Source organism: Leptidea sinapis, chromosome 30 (genome assembly GCF_905404315.1).
Source record: "Leptidea sinapis chromosome 30, ilLepSina1.1, whole genome shotgun sequence".
NCBI classification, from domain to species: domain Eukaryota; kingdom Metazoa; phylum Arthropoda; class Insecta; order Lepidoptera; family Pieridae; genus Leptidea; species Leptidea sinapis.
The window spans coordinates 4540812-4561387 of record NC_066294.1 but is presented as its reverse complement, the minus strand read 5'-3'; the positions used below and the strand labels follow the sequence as shown (position 1 = coordinate 4561387).

At 36.1% G+C, this 20576-nt stretch overlaps 1 protein-coding gene across 1 annotated transcript in view; it reads left to right on the top strand.

Annotated features, from left to right (window-relative positions):
- Nucleotides 1-19607, top strand: part of LOC126973891 (neuropeptide CCHamide-1 receptor-like) — a 444867-nt gene extending 425260 nt beyond the window's left edge. Inside the window, exons 4-9 of the mRNA XM_050821255.1 lie at nucleotides 13678-13808; nucleotides 14336-14524; nucleotides 15364-15467; nucleotides 16116-16253; nucleotides 17254-17367; nucleotides 18269-19607. Of these exons, the coding sequence (XP_050677212.1) occupies nucleotides 13678-13808; nucleotides 14336-14524; nucleotides 15364-15467; nucleotides 16116-16253; nucleotides 17254-17367; nucleotides 18269-18329 (737 nt within the window). The 3' untranslated portion in view covers nucleotides 18330-19607. The remainder of the gene's footprint in view (nucleotides 1-13677; nucleotides 13809-14335; nucleotides 14525-15363; nucleotides 15468-16115; nucleotides 16254-17253; nucleotides 17368-18268) is intronic.
- Nucleotides 19608-20576: the final 969 nt, after the last annotated feature.

The following is a 20576-nucleotide window of genomic DNA, read 5'->3' as shown; positions in this document are numbered from 1 at the left end:
CATACTTATAGCAATGGACGAGAAAAACAAAGGACTCCGCGCCGTGATATTAGCAAGTGAAGCACCGGTATGCTAGTGTGTGTGCGGTTACGGGGGATACTAGTTACACAATTTTTCTCCCTTAAATAATCATATATGGCCACAAATGCTTATATAGTATCGTTTTTACATTTGTTCACAACACACGACGGCATTTTTAAAATATTGTATTGAACCGCAAACTGATCTGCCACAGACGATGACAATTCTCATAATGGCCGCCTATCGGCCTGTAGTAGTGTAAGTGTGTACGTGGGGCTATGTATTTACACGTTAATCGGCTTGTTTCGGTACTACACTGTTATGTAAGGTGACACGGAGTCCTTATACATACAACATAGTTCTAAAAATATTTAAACCAGATGTGTTGGACGTAAACATTCACTCGATAATCAAATTAACTTTTATTGATCGGATAATAAAAGTGTCAATAAACATTGTGGTGTTAACAGCGATAGTATTTTGAAGTTCAAACAAAAATAAAGATGTTTTCACATCTTTATGTTTGAGTTTGTGTGGGATATCATATTGAACTTTCCATATCCACAAGTTACCTCAGTATAACTTTTTACCTACTATTATTGTCAGCTTGATGTGTTTACAAGCGCTACCAACGTCATGAACTGCTATAAGATATCCCAATTAATAATTACATTTATTTAAATACTGTTACTAATTACTGTGTTAGTAATGTTATTTTATATAATTAGCACTGATTAGAAATAAGTATAATCTATATAATTAAAATGGTCTTTGTTTGAGCCTCTTTCACGCCAAACCCACTGATCGTATCGATATGAAACTACCACCACTCGTTGCGATTTTATCCTTGATGTTTTATGGCTATTTTTTATTGTATAATTTATTTACTTTTAAAATTCACCCAACGAAACGGGCGGGAACGGCTAGTAGCAAATATAATATAGCCTGATTAATGGTAATTAATTTTATCTACGATGCATTATTTGTGAAATGATGCTGTTCGATGGATATACTTCGAACAAGTACTTTATAGAATTTTTGTCTGTTTGTCTATATACGTTTGTTTGGAGATAGGCAAAACGCAAAAGCCCTTGAATATATTTAATTCTTATTTTGCATGAATACATGTATGTAATACATGTATAATAATATATTATTGTCGAGCTAGATGCAGGTATAGTACTTTATACAAATTAAATTTGTAAAAAAAACATGAACGCTCTTTCCAACTAAGCCAAGCGTTCGAGTACGCATGGGTCGTAAATTTTGGTATATCTTGTTCAACTCCCAGGTGGCTCCATCTACAGGATCTACTATACAGTTGATAACCTGCTCAACCCCAATAATTGCGTATTAGGAAATTGACTTAAGATGTTGCTCTTTCAAATCTTAACAATTTTTTATTTTAAAGTGATAACCCTCACTTCTGGGAATAATTATACAAATTTAATTTGTAACCAAAATTATTGAACGATGTGGGACTCGAACCCTCAACCTCTCGGATGGAACCGTTCGAAAACGCATGGGTCGTAAATTTTGGTATACCTTGTTGAACTCCCAAGTATAGTACTTTTGCTGCGTCTAAGTGGACGACGTCGGGGGCAACAGCTTGTCTACAATACCAGAGATCAAGTGTGCTTAAGGTGGGATTATGTTCCAAGCCAGAAGTTCCTAAGTCGTATCGATTCGGGAATACTGCTGCTACGCGCCCTTCAGACCGAAACACAATAATGTTTTCACATTACTGTTTCACGGCAGAAATAGGCGCCGTTGTGGTAATCTAGCCGGCATCCTGTGCAAAGGAGCCTCACACTGGTCTAAATCTAAGAACTTATACAGTTTTACAGAAATTTTATAAACATTGTAAATAATTTAGAATAAAAAGTTTGTTGGGACAGGGTTCGCTTTAACGTTCCAACGCTTAATCTTTTTATCAAATGACACAAATATATTCTACTCGTGATCGCCTCAGCATCCTTAATATTACATTATATTGACGGTGAATAGTTTTTTAGCTTAATTGATCAAATTTCAATAGTAAATTCTTGTAGAGGGAAAGCAGGAATAGATATTTAAATGGATAGGATAGGATATATGGTCATGAATGCTTGGGAATGAGTGCCGCTGATCATGGCCACATACTCTAGGTAATGCCTTTTACTAATGAGCATAGCCTGGCTGTCTCACTGTTTTTAATTTAATATGTTATTTTTACTACTTAGATATTTTTAGAATCATAGTTGGACGTAGTTCCTGAAAAACTATCCAAGCCACAAACATTTTAAGGTATTCGTGTTTAAAGTTTAATAAATATTAGTGTATTCCAGCTTGGCTAATAAGTGGTTATTTAAAGAGTGACAGTAGGGCTGCCATTTTTTGCCAGTCCGTTAATATGAGTCACGTGACCAGTTTTGTGTTCTTAACTCAATTTCGACATGATTGTGGTTTGGAACGTTTTTCTGGAATTACGTTCAATTATTAAATATAATGAATTCATTTCATTTCATTTAAATTTCATTAATTTCATTTAAATTTAATTTATTTCATTTCATGAATTTGATATATATTAAAATATTTTAAGTTTAGAATAAGTGAACTCGCTATTCCTCTCATAAACACTTAAGTTATAAATATCAAAACGTTATAATCCTTTTGAATAGATATCTGTACAGAAAATGAAATAAAGTGATTACAATTACAAAATAATAAGTAGTTATCTGGAAAAAAATAGTTGGTAAAACCACAGCAGGCAAAAAAATGCTGGGAGAGTTTCTTGCGCCACTTCTTCTCTCAGAGTGCCATTTGTTTCCGAAGCGGTAGTAGTAATTCTCTATTATATACTATACTATACTAGAAATGACGTATAAAGAATTCTAAAGGAATCAATTGTAAGAAAATAAATGCCTTTTATACCTTTAACAGATATTTACGTAATTAAAATGCGATCTGTTTTACTCAGAGGTTATATGTGCTGTAGTTATACTTAATTTGTCAAATAAATTTTCTCGACTATCTTGTCTATTTTTTTCGATCTTGTAGAGTTCTTATTAGTCCAACAATCACCATGTCCAAGATTTAATTTTTGAATTCGCCCTGCAGTATTTTCTTGACACTAGTATTGTAAACAACACTTAGAAGTATGTAAGGAGTATTTTTTAACCGCCGTTTCATTGGTCTCAAGGCAAAATCTGTAAGTTTCTTGATTCTGAATACGTTGCGTGTTTTGGCGACAGTGCTCAGTCAGCATTTTGATAAATATTCGTATATTCCTGTACAGTGATAGGGCTTCAGTCGCGCTTCTGCTATTAAATGATTTAATCAGCGCATTGGAATGTTTAAAGCTTGTTAATTCACTCCAACGTTTAAGTGCTTCTTATTGACTTCAGGGTCTCAAGTAGCGCTCTTAAGCAGCCCAGACTAAAGTTCCGGACTATATTAGACGGCTCTGTCTCCAGCTTTTGCGAACTTTTCGGCCATTTTATTGCCTACAATTCCAGTATGCCGGGTCCTCTCCTTCCCTCTAATATATACGAAGGGATCGATAGCTGGTCTATGCGTGAACTCGTATGGTGCCAGTTAGACCTGTTATAGTTAATAAATAATTGTATTTGTTGGATGCAATTACTAATTGTGATAGTAATCACGACCATCATGTTCTCGAAGCGTTCTTACACAAACAATGAGTTCATGCTCTACAGGTTGAAGCATCCAATATATTATAATATTTTATATTTTAACAGTTAATTATTTATCGCTTTTCATGAAATAATTTATATTATTTAAACACGACACATATATTGGATACAGATGCATTACATAATAATTTGTTTATGTATATTACAACCATTGTAAAATACTAAATTTGATCGAAAAGAGTGGCCGTTGAGTTTCTTAAATGTTCTTCTCATGAGCTCAACTTTTATACAAACATATGGTAAATTCAGTAATTTAAAAGAAATATTTGTAGTGACTATTCAAAAGCACTTACTTTAAGCCCAATTGAATAAAGTTTATTTAACATTGCATACAATATATATTAAATAAATAATTTGATGAAAGTACAAACACCGTTCATAAACTTAAAGCCGTTAAAAATGGCAAAAGTTTCTCGAACGTTCTCGAATCGCACCTCAAAGTTAAAAGTAAATCTTATTGTTTGCGCATAATTTAAATGTTACTATCTTACTAAGATTACTTAATATAAGATAAATGTCAAAATTTCAGCTATTACTATTTCGACTGATATACAAACCACTGTAATGCAGACAGACAAACGCAATGAGGACCCTTTGGCAACGCAACCCTAAAAAAAGCCTTGGGACTTAACAGCACATTATGGAAACGAATCTAACCATGCAGATAGTTCTATAAATATTTGCAAGTATAACGTTATTATTAATTCAGCAGTAAGACCGCACATACGTATAATCAAATGCTAGTGATAAATTCTATTTTAGTTGAAAGCCAATGATTTATTGTCTCCGACATGAACCGAGTAGTTTTATTACGATCTACGTCAGCACAACACTAATTGTGAGTTGTCAGTATTGTGCAAAATGCATTATGATTTATCTTTGAACAAACACACTTTGAGAAGCAAATTGCTTAAATTAATTGTGTTTACATCTGCGAAGTTGAAATTTAAATAGCTGTGAGAATTATTGATAGAAAATTGAACTGCAAAGGGCAAGGAATCTGTTTTTATTTAATGACTAGCTTACCCGGCAAACGTTGTTTTGCCATATAAATTATTTTTAGAGTTAGACCGTTTCTTGGGCATTGCGACAGTACCTACTTTATTTTTCTAAAATAAACGATTTTTTCTAAAAACTGCCTAAGTTACTCCTTATTACATCAGCTACCTGCGAATAAAAGTCCCCTCAAAATCGGTCCAGCCATTTCAGAGATTAGATTAGTCCTTATTATTAGATTAGTCTGTCTGTCCGTTTGTTCCAAACAGACAGACAGACAGACAAAAATTGTAAAAAATGTTATTTTGGTGTATGTTACCCTATATTATATTCGTATACATGTAGTAAAAAACGGTTACTTCAATATTACAAACAGACAATCCAATTTAAGTTATTTGTATAGATAATAATTATAAAAAGCACAGTCTGGTTTCCGTTTTGGGAAAGTGATAAATAAAAGTTTAAATTACATTCACCCGCCAAAATTTTAATATATAGAGTATCAATAAATCAAAAAGGGTTCTAAGATAAAATACAGCTAAAAAAATATATACTTCAGATTGTTCGTAGTTGCTTTTATAGACTGAAAGTACTATACCGAATCAGAAACTCAATAAAAAAAGACCTACGTGTACTCCTCTGTGAATCTTTGATTCTTTCCAAATTTAATTATATGGATGCAGCCATAGGTCCACGCTTATTGGAGCGTACTAAACGTCTCATACAACGTGTTCAAAACGCTTGTGCAAGATATTGTTTCTCCATTCCGCGGCGAGACCACGTTACCCCTTATTTAAATAGAGAGTCATTATTAAAAATGGGGAGTCGTATGAAATTGCACTTTGCTACCTTACTATTCGGTATAATAAAGAACGAAATCCCTATTTATCTATTTAAAAAGTTAAAATGGAGAAGTGATGCTAACATTCCACATAAGACCCGCGCTTCGCACGATTCTTTAAATATACCCATCTTCCACACAACCGCATTTCGTGGTAGCTTTCGCTACGCAGCCACTAAGTGTTGGAATAACCTGCCACCACCACTTCGAAATTTGCACTCAAAGGAATCTTTTAAGAATAACTACAAAAAGCTATTATTGCAAGAGCAAAAACTAAATTAAATACATCGACTGTAGTGAGGATGGGTATCATAATGGATATATTTTATCTATATAATATTAAATTACTCATGCATTTTTTATATATATTTTTATTATATACTTGTCTAGCTAGTGGGGATGTACGTAAATGCGTGTATACGCATCACTACTTGATATAAATATTTTCTTTTCAGATTTATAAATTTATTAAATTCTGAGCTTTGTTTATTAGATAGAGGATAGGATAAATATTTAAATATTATAATTATTTGTTTCACTCATTACTGCCAAAATAGCTTTCACGGAAAAAAAATATAGGAAGTTCATAATATCAGTGTTAGGAAAATACGTCCTAACGTTTGCTGAGAACTTTCCTTTTTGCGAATCGCGCTGCTGCCTGGTTTGTTATCATTCTACATAGTTAGTTTTAAAGCATTAATATCTCTTTCTTTATTGTTTTTTAAACATTTGTATTGTTATTTTTCTTTTCTTTATACAATGTTAATTGTCATATCTATTGTACTTGTAAAAAATTTGGTGGCAGTTTTTCGCAAATAAAAAATTTATTATTATTATTATTATTATAAATTATGCTCGCACAACATTTGTTTATAATCTAATAAATAATTTTAAGATATTTCAACACAAGTGCGGGTAGCGGATAAAATTTCAAAAGTTTTTTCAACTCGCCAGTTCTCCTTGAGCATACAGTGGTATGGCAAAACTTGTAATGAATGTTACTTAGTTTTTTTATTGAAAATAAGGGACGAGACGAGCAGGCCGTTGATGTTAACTAATACGCCCTGCCTATTACAATTCAGGATTCTTGAAGAACCTCAAAATTTCTGATGGCACTATAATTGCGCTCGACGCTTTGAGATATCAGATGTTAAGTCCCATTTGCCCAGTAATTTAAGTAGCTACGGCGCCCTTCAGACCGAAACATCGTAATGTTTACACATTATTGTTTCACGGCAGAAATAGCCGACGGTACTTACTAAAGTGATGTGGAACACCTTATGGCAATAACAACCGAATCAAACTCAAAATGATTTAATCTTAAAGTTTTATAAGTTTCACAAAAAAAATCTTTAGTATCGTCCCAACGATTTAAAGTCTATCTTTACTAATTAAAAAGTGAAAGTATAGATCAATATTTTTTCTTCTTTGTTCAGTATTTATGAAAAATAGGCATTTCAATGAAAATTTCAGCATTTCATATGTAAACCAAGGATCCTGCTAAGTTTACTGATACAAAAACAGGATTGGTCAGTGCTTTTAAAAATAACATAACTACAATAAACTATAAATATACACATAGAGGCTGCTGCTTCGACTGCCGAAGACAGCAAACGTCGCAATATGTCGGTCTCACGGCCGTTCCCAATATACTATCTACAGATAGATATTAATTATTACCTTCTACTGTCAGTATTTAGCTGTCAATAATCTGAAGCTGTCCCAATATAACCGATAAGTACTTCTTATCGCCTTATATTGGGATGCGTGATTTGAAATTTCCATACAAACTTCTATCGCTGGTAAGCTATACGTCATCCCATTGACAGACAGCTTGTACGGATAAGGTCGTACCGTCGATAAGTTTATTGGGACAGAAAAGTCAACGATACTAACGATTTTTATCTCAAGTATGAGATAGACTGAATATTGGGAAAGGCCGTCAGTGAATCTTACATCTTTGTTCCGTTTGACACTTGGTCCGTGGGGCCCAGAGGCGCGGAGATTGTACAAAGTACTATCTTCTCGCCTCAATACATACTTGCTACCCAAGCAAGCTGGCAGTTATTTCGGCCAACGGATCAGCCTATCTATCAAACGCGGATTTGCTGCCAGTATTCTTAGTACGCTTCCCCGTAATGATAGTTTATAGTCGTGGAAATCTTTGGGGGAGGCCTTTGTCCAGCAGTAGACGTCTTCCGGCTGATGATTATGATGATGGTGACGATGATGATAATGAATCGTAGTATTATAAATATAGTAATAAGGTTTGTTTTGTTTGAATAAATTTATAAACTATAATGATATGATATGGAAACAATAATTTCTATGACATTTAAAATGTATCTTCTTATTATGATTTATGTTTATGAATAAAATATAACATTAGGTATGTTATATTTTAACACACAACTGAGTCACTAAACAACTATTTGTTTTTTAAAATCAAAAGTTATTCTTATAAAAGTTATAGGTCAAAAATAAATGTTATTAAATGCTTAAAAATATATTTTTACACTGAATGTTGAGTTATTCACGATTTAAGGTAATTGATTTGCTTTGAGAAAATTGAGCTTTAATGTAAAGAAGTGACAAGAAACTCTTTGGCACTCTTTCAAATCAATATTTATCTATTCATTATTCATATAACATATTAATATAATAATGAAAACGATTTATTGAGCACAGTTGATGCATCAAACCATACACGTAAATAAGTAATGGTATTATTCGAACATTTCATTAAAATTTTATGTTAGTTATAAAGATAACATAACTTTAAATTTAATAACAAAAGCAGCAATTTAATAATTTTATGCAGCCCTGGAGAATCCGTCCCTGGGCGTCCACAATTAGGGCCTGTACCTAACAGTGGTTGCCCAGGCTGGCCCGCGTATTCTGGAGGGGGCAAATCTGCGCTGACTCGGGGCAAACAGAGCAGGAGGCTCAAACCAGCCTCCTCTACACTCGCTGTGGACTTTTGCAACATCAGGGGGCTTCGCTCAAATTTAAATGCCGTCCACTTTCACCTGGAGACGGCGAAGCCGGCCCTGCTCTTTTTAACCGAGACACAGATATCCTCCCTGGCTGATTCATCTTACCTTTCCTACCCGGGGTATAATTTGGAACACTCCTTTATACCACGGGCGGGCGTGTGCGTTTACGTCAGGGAGGATGTCTGTTCTCGACGCCTGAGTTTTCTTGAAGGACAACCTATCCATCATCTGGCTGCGTGTAGACTGCGATGACCATCCGCGATTCTTCACATGCCTGTATAGGTCCCATAGCGGTAACGCAGAGACTGACCGGCTCCTCGAACACATCCAAATGGCTACAGATTCCGTGTTGGAGCAGATCCCCACTGCAGAGATCGTGTTTCTTGGCGATTTTAACGCCCACCACGCCGTATGGCTAGGCTCACGTACCACCGATCATGCAGGGAGATCTGTTCACGACTTCGCCTTAGCATATGGTCTGACGCAACCGGTTAATGCACCAACGCGAATCCCAGATGTGCAAGATCATACACCTTCACTGTTGGACCTTCTGTTGACCTCACATCCGGACGGCTACCTAGTTTCCGTTGACCCTCCTCTGGGATCGTCGGACCACTGCCTGATCCGGAGCACCGTGCCGATCACGCGCCCAACACGGCCCCGCTTCTTAGGCTGTGGCCGCGTGTGGCACTATAGGTCAGCAGAGTGGGACGAGATGCGGTGCTTTTTTGCATCCTACCCGTGGAGGCAGATCTGTTTTTCACTGAGAGATCCAGATGCCGCTGCTGATGCTGTTGCTGATGTGGTACTGCAAGGTATGGAACTCTTCATTCCATCCTCCTCTGTGCCTATCGGTGGCAGGTCCCAACCATGGTTTGACCGCTCCTGCAAAATGGCCTCTCGCCGAAATCAGGAGTGCTATCAGGCTTGGGTCAATGCCGTGGTATCTAAGTATGTGAATTCCAGCGAACTTAAAAAATACTTCAATCATGTCTCCAGGTCCTTCAAAAGAGTTATTGCTGACGCGTAGTCGAAGCACATTGGCAGAATTGGCGAGAGACTTGCACGCCTTCCCTCGGGAACTCGTGCATTCTGGTCGCTCGCCAAGGCTGTCCAAGGAAACTTCTGCCAGCCAGCCATTCCGCCACTGCACAGGGATGATGACTCGCTGGCCCATGACGCGAAAGAGAAAGTTGATCTCCTGGGCTCCCTCTTCGCGTCCAACTCGACTCTGGATGACCACCACCGCATATTCCGCGGTGCGATTCATATATGCCGGAGGTAAAAATACGGCATGGTGCCGTGCTTAAGGCGCTTCTCACCTTGGACATACACAAATCGAGCGGGCCCGATGGCATTCCCCCGATAGTGCTGCGGACATGTGCTCCGGAACTGGCGCCGGTCGTTACCCGTCTTTTCTGGCTCTCCTACTCATCAGGCGTAGTCCCGAAATTATGGAAGGCGGCTTTAGTGCACCCGATCCCTAAGAAAGGTGTACGCTCAGATCCGTCCAACTACCGCCCCATTGCCATTACCTCCATGTTCTCCAAAGTAATGGAGTCGATCATCAACCGCCAGCTCTTGGGATACCTAGAGGGGCACCAGCTGATCAGCGACTGCCAGTACGGTTTCCGTCAGGGTCGCTCAGCTGGTGATCTTCTTGCGTACCTCGGGCGCAAGCGGTTGAGTCGAAGGGAGAGGCGTTGGCAGTGAGTTTGGACATAGCGAAGGCCTTTGATCGGGTGTGGCATAAAGCGCTTATAGCGAAACTGCCATCCTATGGGCTTCCCGAGAAGTTGTGCAAATGGGTCACTAGCTTTTTGGCTGATCGGAGCATCAAGGTTGTTATCAACGGTGCATGCTCCGACTTAAAACCCATAAACTCTGGTGTCCCGCAAGGCTGTGTGCTATCCCCTACGTTGTTTCTTCTGCATATCAATGATATGCTGCAAATCAGCAATATTCATTGCTATGAAGACGACAGCACGGGGTATGCTTCCTACACCGGCCGTGCCAACATGTCCCGGAATAGCGTCGACGAGAACCGGATCAAACTTGTGTCTGAAATCGAGACTATGCTTTGCAAAGTCTCGGAATGGGGCCGACAAAATTTAGTCCAATTCAACCCCAAGAAGACACAAGTTTGTGCGTTCACCACTAAAAAGTCTCCCTTTGTCGTATCCCCTCGATTCGAGATCACTCCTCTAACTGCCACATACTTGGCGTCGATATATCGAGCGTCATTCAGTTCCGTGATCACTTGGATGAGAAGGCCAAACTGGCCTCTAAAAAGCTTGGTGTACTCAGTAAGGCGAGACAGTACTTCACTAAAAGCCACCGCCTGCAACTTTATAAGGCGCAAATTTGGCCTCACATGGAGTACTGTTCTCACCTCTGGGCGGGTGCTCCCCAGTACCAGCTTCTTCCATTTGACCGCATACAACGAAGAGCGGCTCGAATCATCGACGATCAAGTCATCTCCGATCGGCTTCATTCTCTAGCATTGCGTAGAGATGTGGGTTCTCTCTGCATCTTCTACCGCATTTATCACGGGGAGTGCTCAGAGGAGCTGTTCGGGTTGATTCCAGCGGCCGAATTCCACCATCGGACATTACGTGCAAAGTACCATCCGCATCACGTAGACGTCTGGCATTCCACAACCGCGCGTTTTTTTCGAAATTTCTTGCCTCGCACAGCCACTTTGTGGAATCAACTACCGGCAGCGGTCTTCCCGAACAGATACGACTTAGGGACCTTCAAGAAAAAAGCATACTCCCACCTTAAAGGCCGGCAACGCATTTCTTGACACACCTGTTGTTGTTGTTGGCGGCTGCCTCACCTCTCCCCATCCCGTGAGCCTCTTGCCCGTTTGCCCCCTCTCATATAAAAAAAAAATTCAATGATTAATTTAGGATCAGTAGTGCCCGTTCACGAGTAGGACCGGACCAGCGATCGCTTTCCTCTACCAAATCCTATGAAAAGTAACGCCTAACCTACCTACTAAGTGGGCAAGTTTTTTTTAATTTAATAGACGATAAGTGACTAAATGTGCGAGCAGGCCCTTCGAATTAGATAAATATCACTATATTAAAACTTTCATATAATAATAATAATAATATTGACACACTTTTTACACATATTATCTTGCCCCAAATTAGGCATATATAGCCTGAGTTATGGGTTGCAAGACAATGATATATTTAATACAATATACTTACTTAAACATACATAAACATACATATAAACATCCATGAATCGGAAACAAACATCCATATTCATTATATAAATGCGTGCACCTACCGAGATTCGAACCCGGGACCTCTAGCTTAGTAGATACGATCGCTAACAACTCGGCTATACAGGTCGTCTGTACTATACATATATGTATGTTATTTGCTATTCCATTCGACTTTTCATATAAATAGACTTCAGAAATTACAGATAGAATATTTGGAAGGTTTCCATGAAAACCATAGTCATTCAAACGATACCGGTCTGTTGGTTAGTGCTATTTATTTCCGGATACGCATACATAAAAGTATTCACTACACTCTGACGTTGAAGCAATCACGAAAACATTAAATTATATATAAATTGAGTTTCTTCAATCCCGACATGTTCCATTCAATAACTTCGCGTATATAATTGGTAAAGTTCCCTCGCCTTTTTGTTGCATATCATATTATGGTAGAGAGTGTCCAAATCGAGGCTGATACTCTAAATTTTTCACTGAAATCCCAAATATTTTTTGTGAAATTGTAGCATGTAATCATAAAAAGGCATTTATTTTTTCAAAATTGATTCCTTTAAAATTCTTTTTGATGTCATTTCTAATATACTAGATACTACTACCGCTTCCGAAACAAATGACGCTCTGAGAGAGAAGAAACAGCGCAAGAAACTCCCCCAGAATTCTTTCTGTGCGCTCTTTTTAATAAAATATACAATATTGTACTGTCATTGCTATTGCTATAAAATAATCACATATATCTTTCGGATTAAGCTTAAAGTATTTTTTTTTACTATGAAAATGTGACGAGACTTTTACCTCACATTAAGTGACACACATAATTCTGAGTGAATTCGGAAGTGCTCACGTCACTTTGAGACATTCAAATTCAATTACTTTTAATCAAAATAGAATATGAATTCACGTGTTGAAAGTCGAAAACTACCACCCATTCGGAAATGTGTGCCTCAGATCTGAGAAGAACGCCAGGACATTCATGAAACTTCAATGCCTTTAGTGTAAAGCCTAAAGCAACAGGCTGTTTTTGAGCAAAATCGGTGTATGAAGAATAAAGGAATATTTTTGTTTCCATGATTTATATTAAAAATAAGCATTCGTACAAAATATGACCTTTAATTTACGTGAACGATGCTTTGGGAATAGATAGCATTAAAAATAAAATTATAATTACACTAACATGCTAAATGATGCCTCATTTATAGACGAAAACAAAATACAAGGTTATACAATATGTACAAAAAATATAAACAAAATAGATAGTAAAGTTAATAGAAATTATAGATAGTAGAAAGATAAACTAGATAAAGATATAATAAATCAGAGATAGTTCAATAATGAACAATAAAGGCCTGAGGTTTACAATATTAATATAGATAACTTAATTAAATATAGTTATACAAAATTAAAGACGGAGACAGTATTGTATAAGCGCGTTCATAGGAAAACATATTATGATATTAAAAATGAAAATTGGTTAAGGTGAAACAATAGACAGACATTCCTGAGGTTCCGAGGAAGAGATGGTCTGACGCTGGGGGCCCCCGCTAATCCTCTACAAACTCCTGGTGCTAAAGTGTGTTCGCTCTGCGTTATAAATGAACGAGTACTTTGATGCGATGCAAATATTCAGTTGACCACTGATGAATGATTAATGAATATGCGTGCGACGATGCCGGTGCTCAGTGACAATTGGTTATTAACCGGCGCGAGAGTCAATTGGCATTAGATTAGCCAATCAGATACCAATGCATCTGTTGTCTGTATGTATCTCCCTATTTCTACAGGAACTATCTGCACTATAGTTTGTCATAGCAAAAATTACAAAAGAGAATAGACAATTGCGGTGTTACCAAGTATTTTAAATAGAATTTGCTCTAGGTGGAAGTAAGCGAGCAACTCGTTTAACCGTGGCCGCAGCTATCGGTATATGGGTTCTGGCGGCTGCTCTTGCGATGCCAGCCTACATTGGTTCCTATGTCAGAGAATTTGTCGTCAGTCCCACCAAGAAGGTAAGAAATATAACCAAATAGTTACTAACCTGAACGAAGTTCTCTCGTGTTGAATTTATTTTATAACGCTTTGGGCTTTTTAACAGCTCAGTTAAGCTGATTCACATTGGCTGCGTTTTTTATTAAAACTTCAAGTTTTTCAGTCTTTGACAACCATAAAGGCCTATTCTTGAATACTTTTGGTAAACTTTATATCGTGTGGATGGTTTCAGTGTTTTTTGCTTTAAAAATTTCCAGAAATGCACTGCAACGCCAAAATTGTACATATTCAAGAAGATATTCAGTGTAAAGGAAAATATATTAGAAACATTTATTTGGTCCTGGAAATTAATTTATCTTTTTATTTTGGATTTATTTTTAAGTACTAAATAATTTTCGTGTATTAAATGCTTCGTGGCAACAACTGATTTATCGCGTAATTGTTTTCTACAAAAAATAATTAATCATCACCTTAGTTACTATGGAGTGAAATTATACCTCAAATGTTCATGAATTCCATATATTTTTAACATTGTACGTTTTTTTAGTTCCTCGTATGCTATCCGTACCCAGTGGAATGGGGCGAAGAGTACGCACGTCTGGTCGTGTTACTGAAGTTCCTGATTTACTACTCGATGCCACTTGCGGTGATTGCGCTGTTCTACGTTCTTATGGCAAGACATCTAGTGCTCAGTACTCAGAACATGCCGGGAGAGATGCAAGGAACGCAGAGACAGGTAAGTAGATTATACAATCTTAAATAAAAATAATATTTTGTCAGGTGCTGCCAGTATCTTACTATAGTGTGCGCGGAGGCGCTAGTCACCGCCTGAGGTATGTGAGCGGCAGGGCGGGGGAGGTAGACAAACGTCAAGCTAACTCACTCCGCTGTCGACCATATATTATATCGTGTGCGTCATGTCAATTGCGCCCTCCCCCCCCCACATACCTCAGAAGGTGACTAGCGCTTCCGCGCGCACCATAATTATAGTAAATAATTATTTATGGACAAACTACCATCCATATTGGCATCCATTTATGGCAAACAACCATCCATTCACCAATGGGAGGCTCCTTTGCATCGGATGCCGGCAGGATTATGGCTACCACAGCGGCGCCTATTTCTGCCGTCAAGCAGTAATGTGTAAGCATTACTGTGTTTGGTCTGAAGGGCGACGTAGCTAGTAAATAACTGGGCATATGAGAGATCTTACGTCTCAAGGTGATGAGCTCAGTTGTAGTGCCGCTTAGAATTTTTGGGGTTTATCAAGAATGCTGAGCGGCAATGCTTTGTAATAGGCAGGGCGTACCAAATACCATCAGCTGGACGGCCTGCTCCTTTCATCCCTTATTTTCATACAAAAAATAAGAGAGAGATTCAAATAATCAATCAAAGCATTGCAAACAAATAAAATATATAAATATAAAACACTGTTATTTGATTAAAGTGGAATTTATTTTGATGTTTATTAACATTTCTTGACAAGTACCATTACCATGTTCAATGATGCCTCTTATCTTTCTTCGTTCTCTTATGTTTCTTCAGCCAATCACAAATTTGAAAGTTTTTTGACAGATGCGAGCCAGAAGAAAAGTGGCATTAACAGTTCTTGCGTTCGTGTTGGTTTTCGCAGCGTGCTTCTTGCCTACCCATGTCTTTATGATGTGGTTCTATTATTGGTATGTTTTATCTTGTAGTTCTCAATAAAAAACGGAAGGATTTTTTTTCTCCTCTAGTTGTACTCTATTTTTTAGTTATTTGTCACGAAACGTCTGCTTGAAGAAAATAATAATGAAACTGTAAGTTTAACGCTTAAACCTAATGTAATAAAACAGTTACAATATAACTTGCGTTTTGATCCTTAATTGCCATAAACATAGTGTTAAAACCAGGAACAAACATAAACTTACAATGCCTATTACTTGGCTAAGTCAAGTTAGGCTTTTGTGGGGCGATGTTGCTTTTACAACTTTACAAGATCCCAGAAAATGTTCAAAAGAAATGTATTACGAAATTTAAAGGAATTGTAAAAAACGTTTGTGTGATATATATTAAATGACTTTTCACATATTGGGAATGGAGCGATTGCAGTCAGGCTATTGCAATTTAATATAAATGTGATTGTATGTATCGAAATTTTACTTTATTTAAAAAATACAAACATGACGCCCGCAGAGTTTCTTGCGTCTGTTCTTCTCAGGTCTGAGGCATTTTCGAATGGGTACCTTATAACTCTCAATAAGTGGTACATCCTATTTTGAATAAAAACATTTGAATTTGACACTCACGTTAATCAAAGAAAGTTCTAGAATGAGATTCGTTTTCAGTCCAACAGCGGAAGAAGACTTTAACGCATGGTGGTCTGCTCTACGGATTGTCGGGTTCTGCCTATCTTTCCTCAACAGCTGTGTCAATCCTGTTGCGCTGTACTGCACAAGCGGAATATTTCGGAAGCATTTTAATAGGTACGGTATTCACGTTATTAAATACATAAACTGACAAATAATCTATACTATATAATATTATAAAGCTGCAGTATTTGTTTGTTTGTTTGTTTGTTTGAACGCGCTAATCTCTGGTACTACAGGTCCGATTTGAATGATTCTTTCAGTGTTGGGTAGTCCATTTATCGAGGAAGGCTATAGGCTATGTTTTTTTTTCAAAATTAGGGATCCGTAATAAAATTGCTAGTTTGTAACACAAGGTGTAAAATCGAAAACCTATTTTTGCGTGCGCTGCAAAAACTATTGACAATAGAACAAAATGTTATACAGGCTATAATATAGGCAATATTTTATTACTTATAAAACTATCGCGTGAATTATATTTTATATGGCAAAACAACGTTTGCCGGGTCAGCTAGTATTGGTATAAAATTATACGTTGGTATAATGTTACAAATAAACATGTTGCTTAAATTGGCTTATTCGGACGTATAACGTTTCCCGCGTTTACATAGCCACAATTCAATAAACATTACTTTGTAGGTACCTCTCAATTACTTTTAAATATTATTATTTTTGCCATAATAATTCCTTTATACTATAGAAGCAATTATCTATTAGTCATAATTTTAATTTTTTATACATTATTGTTTTTGGCTTCTCTCTAATATTTTTTGCAATGTGGTTGAAGACCGTAACATAAGGAGTATTTATTATTTTTTTTTACGTTAATGGGATTTTTGAGTTCAAATATTTGTTTATGAAGCCATTGAGTAAAAATTATAAATGCTTTAACAAATACCTGTACCCAAATAAAATTTTATGATCGATGCGGGACTCAAACCCGTCCTCTTGCGGCCCATGCGAGTCCTCTTCCAACTGAGCCAACTCTAAAATCTTGTATGCTTTGTTCAACTCTCAGGTTGTGGCTGCATTCATAAAATTATGTTATCAAATTTTATTTGTGTATTAATCCCAGAAGTGAGGAATATCACTTTAAAAAACATAACAAATTGTTTAGATACCTGTTCTGCCGATCTACACCTCCCCATGGTACTCGAAGCTCCATGTCATTATCAACATCCAGACGATTGAACTCTAGCAGGAAGACCAATGTCAGCATGATGCCCAGAACGTAAGTCTACAAATAAATTGGTCTTACCAGTACAAATGATGAAATACATAGAAAAAATATACGATTAGTTATTTACGCAACTGTTGTGTAATAAGGGGTATTAAAACATGACACATTCATGGTTTATCTATTTATTTATATACATACATTTTATATATAAATATATATTTCTTGATAATAGTATCACATGAGTATTTTAATACCTAATTGTCAACAGTTGCATACAAAACTTTATCAACACTCATAATATGAATCCTCTATATTCTTAAGATTCTGAAACAGTTAGCAACAAGCTAATATTAAAAAAGGCAGTCCTGGTAACCATTACATCATCCAAACGAGTGTTGTAATGTTGTATTGAATTTCATTACAAGACCCGTTTGGATGATGTAATGGTTATTAGGACATTGGGTATTTTAATGTTGGCAATAACTGCTTTAGAATATTTAATAGAGGATTTAAAGCATGGGTGTAGATAAAATATTATATCGTCTAAGTAGAAGTTATTACAACATCACGTTTGTTCAAAAGCTAAAACTTAAAGTTCTGAATCTATTATTCTCTATTGTTTTAAATTTGTATTTCTTACGATGACTATATTTTTTAATTAAATTTTAATAACTTTTGTCATGTCAGGAAGAATTGAAGAATATATAACATATATATAACGATATACAATTGTTTTTTGTCCTTTATTCGTTTAGCAATAGCACCTGTACCTCTCGTAAAACTGCTGTAACTGATCGCGTTTAATAAGAGGATAGAACGAACGTTACATGTTCGAGCGTGAATGTCAATCTAATTCAATACCCACGAAATAAAGTAAACAGCGCACGTAAATGAGATTTCCCTTGAATGTTGTTATTAGAATAGAATTTGAAATGAATGAATATTTTCTCAGGACAAGTATTGGTCGGGAGAGCAGCGTTCGGTTACTGAACAACGGATCATTGAAGCCTTGAGACAGAACTTGTTCGCGAACATTTGCGAACATTTATGAGCTAGACAAGATGTAGTGTGAAACAAACTGAAGATAAATGATAATTTTGAGTGGAAATTTTGGACGAAATAATGACGGTTTCTGTTTTATCACAATACGAATATCATTCTAGAATATGTATTACTATCTAGTATTGTCATAAATACTGAAACAAAGAAAAAAAAATTTTCTATTGCAAATAACTTTTATTACTTTTTCAGTGTGTTAGTTTAATACATAAATATAAAACAATTAAAGATATAAAAAGCTTATTCGAAGTGGTGTCCATCGGCTGCAATACAGTCCTATAAACGTTGAGGCTAGTTATCAATAGAAGCACGCACTACTTCCATGGGAAAATTATTCACTGCCAATCGTACGGATTGTTTTAGTGACTCAAAATTATCATGGCGCTTAGAGCAAGCCGCACTCTCTAAAACTGACCATAAATCATAATCCAGCGGATTAAGATCGGGAATGGACGAGTCTCTCAGTCTTCAGCTCTGATGAAGTTCAAGACGTCCGTTTCCAACCAAAACCGAGCGCCGAGTCTTGCTGGAAGGACCATTCTTGGTAATTGAATATGGTGTTGTTAAGGCTTCACTATCTTCCCAAGAATGGTATCTTGATACACTTGTGCCGATGTTTTGATACCTTTTTCACAAAAGTATGGCTCAGTCACTCCTTCATAGCTAATACCCCACCAAACTACAGGACACCCCCTTGTTTGTCGTCCTATGCCATAAAAAAAACTCCATTTTAATATCGCAAAATAGTGTACAATGTATTGGCGCCAAAATGAGAAAACTCAATGAACAATAATATAAAAATGACAGATTCCAAATTCAAATGTAATATTTTGTTTATTTTTAATTCCTACAGTATTTATGGCCAGACTAAGTATTTGCTTACATAAAAGTTGTTTTTTAGTTTGATAATAAAAATTCTATAAAAATTGAAACTAATAAGCTCCACATGCTCCCAGTAATTTTACTAATAAACGAACTGGCTTTTATTATACAATTTAATAACCTATAGTCATTTTCATCCATCAATCGGGCTTATTCTAGTTTCGAATACTAAGGAGAGGAAAATAGAAGAATTAGTGATCATGTAAATAAATTATATTTAAATGTGTATTTTATACTTAACGACACTTATATTTGTAAAGGCGGTTCACAACCTCGTCTAAAACCATGAACAATACCCAAAACATTTATAATAAAAAAATAGTTCTTGACTTTAAAAACACGCCGTAAATCCATAGACCATTATGTGCTGTCAGTCTCGGTTGATGTATGAGTGTATCTAAATCTGTGGGAAGATCTACGCATATTTTAAAAGGCATATAAGGCATTTATTTTCTCAAAATTGAACCCTTTAGAATTCTTTTTGATGTCATTTCTAATATACTAGATACTACAACCGCTTCGGAAACAAATGGCACTCTGAGAGAGAAGAAACGGAGCAAGAAACTCTCCAAGCATTCTTTTTGTAATGAATGAAATATACAATTTTGTAACTAGCTTCCATTTCCGAATAAATTCGAGGGAGAGGCTGTCTTTGTGAACTTAAATTGTAGTTCTTTTAAAAATTGCAATTCTTTTAAATGAATATTATGTATAAAGTTGGATTTTATATATAACGTTATATCATCTATAGTTATTATTTTTATATCGACGTATAAGATAAAAATATTTGTAAATTTTTTGGGCATTATATGTGACATATTTAGCTTTGAATAATAGAACGAGATATACAATTACTATAAGGGATTATACAATAAGATAAAATTAAAATTATACTGTTTTATTATAAAATTAAGAGATCTAGTCATGAAAATGTTTTTCAAATTTGATATGAAATGATGTAGTAAAATAGTGACATGTTAGAAGGTTATATTTTAAATGTGTAAACAGTTGTAAAAACCAAGGAAAATATTATATAATTCATGTTATTATCCTTTAAATTTATAATACTGCTAGTTTGATCTAAAAATAGTATCATAGTTATATTCCTAATATATGAAAGCTTATAAAGCTTAAGTCCATAATAAACAAACCAGCTGAAAAGTTTCAAGCGCTGTATGTAGGATTTGGTTCGAAAATACATCTTAGGCGGCAGGAGCAGGTAACGTAAATCTAAATCGGAGGATATATGCATCACTCGGTGATGGATATAGATTTGTTCTCTAAGGGATGGAAACGATGGCCCCTTGGGGTTCATCGCC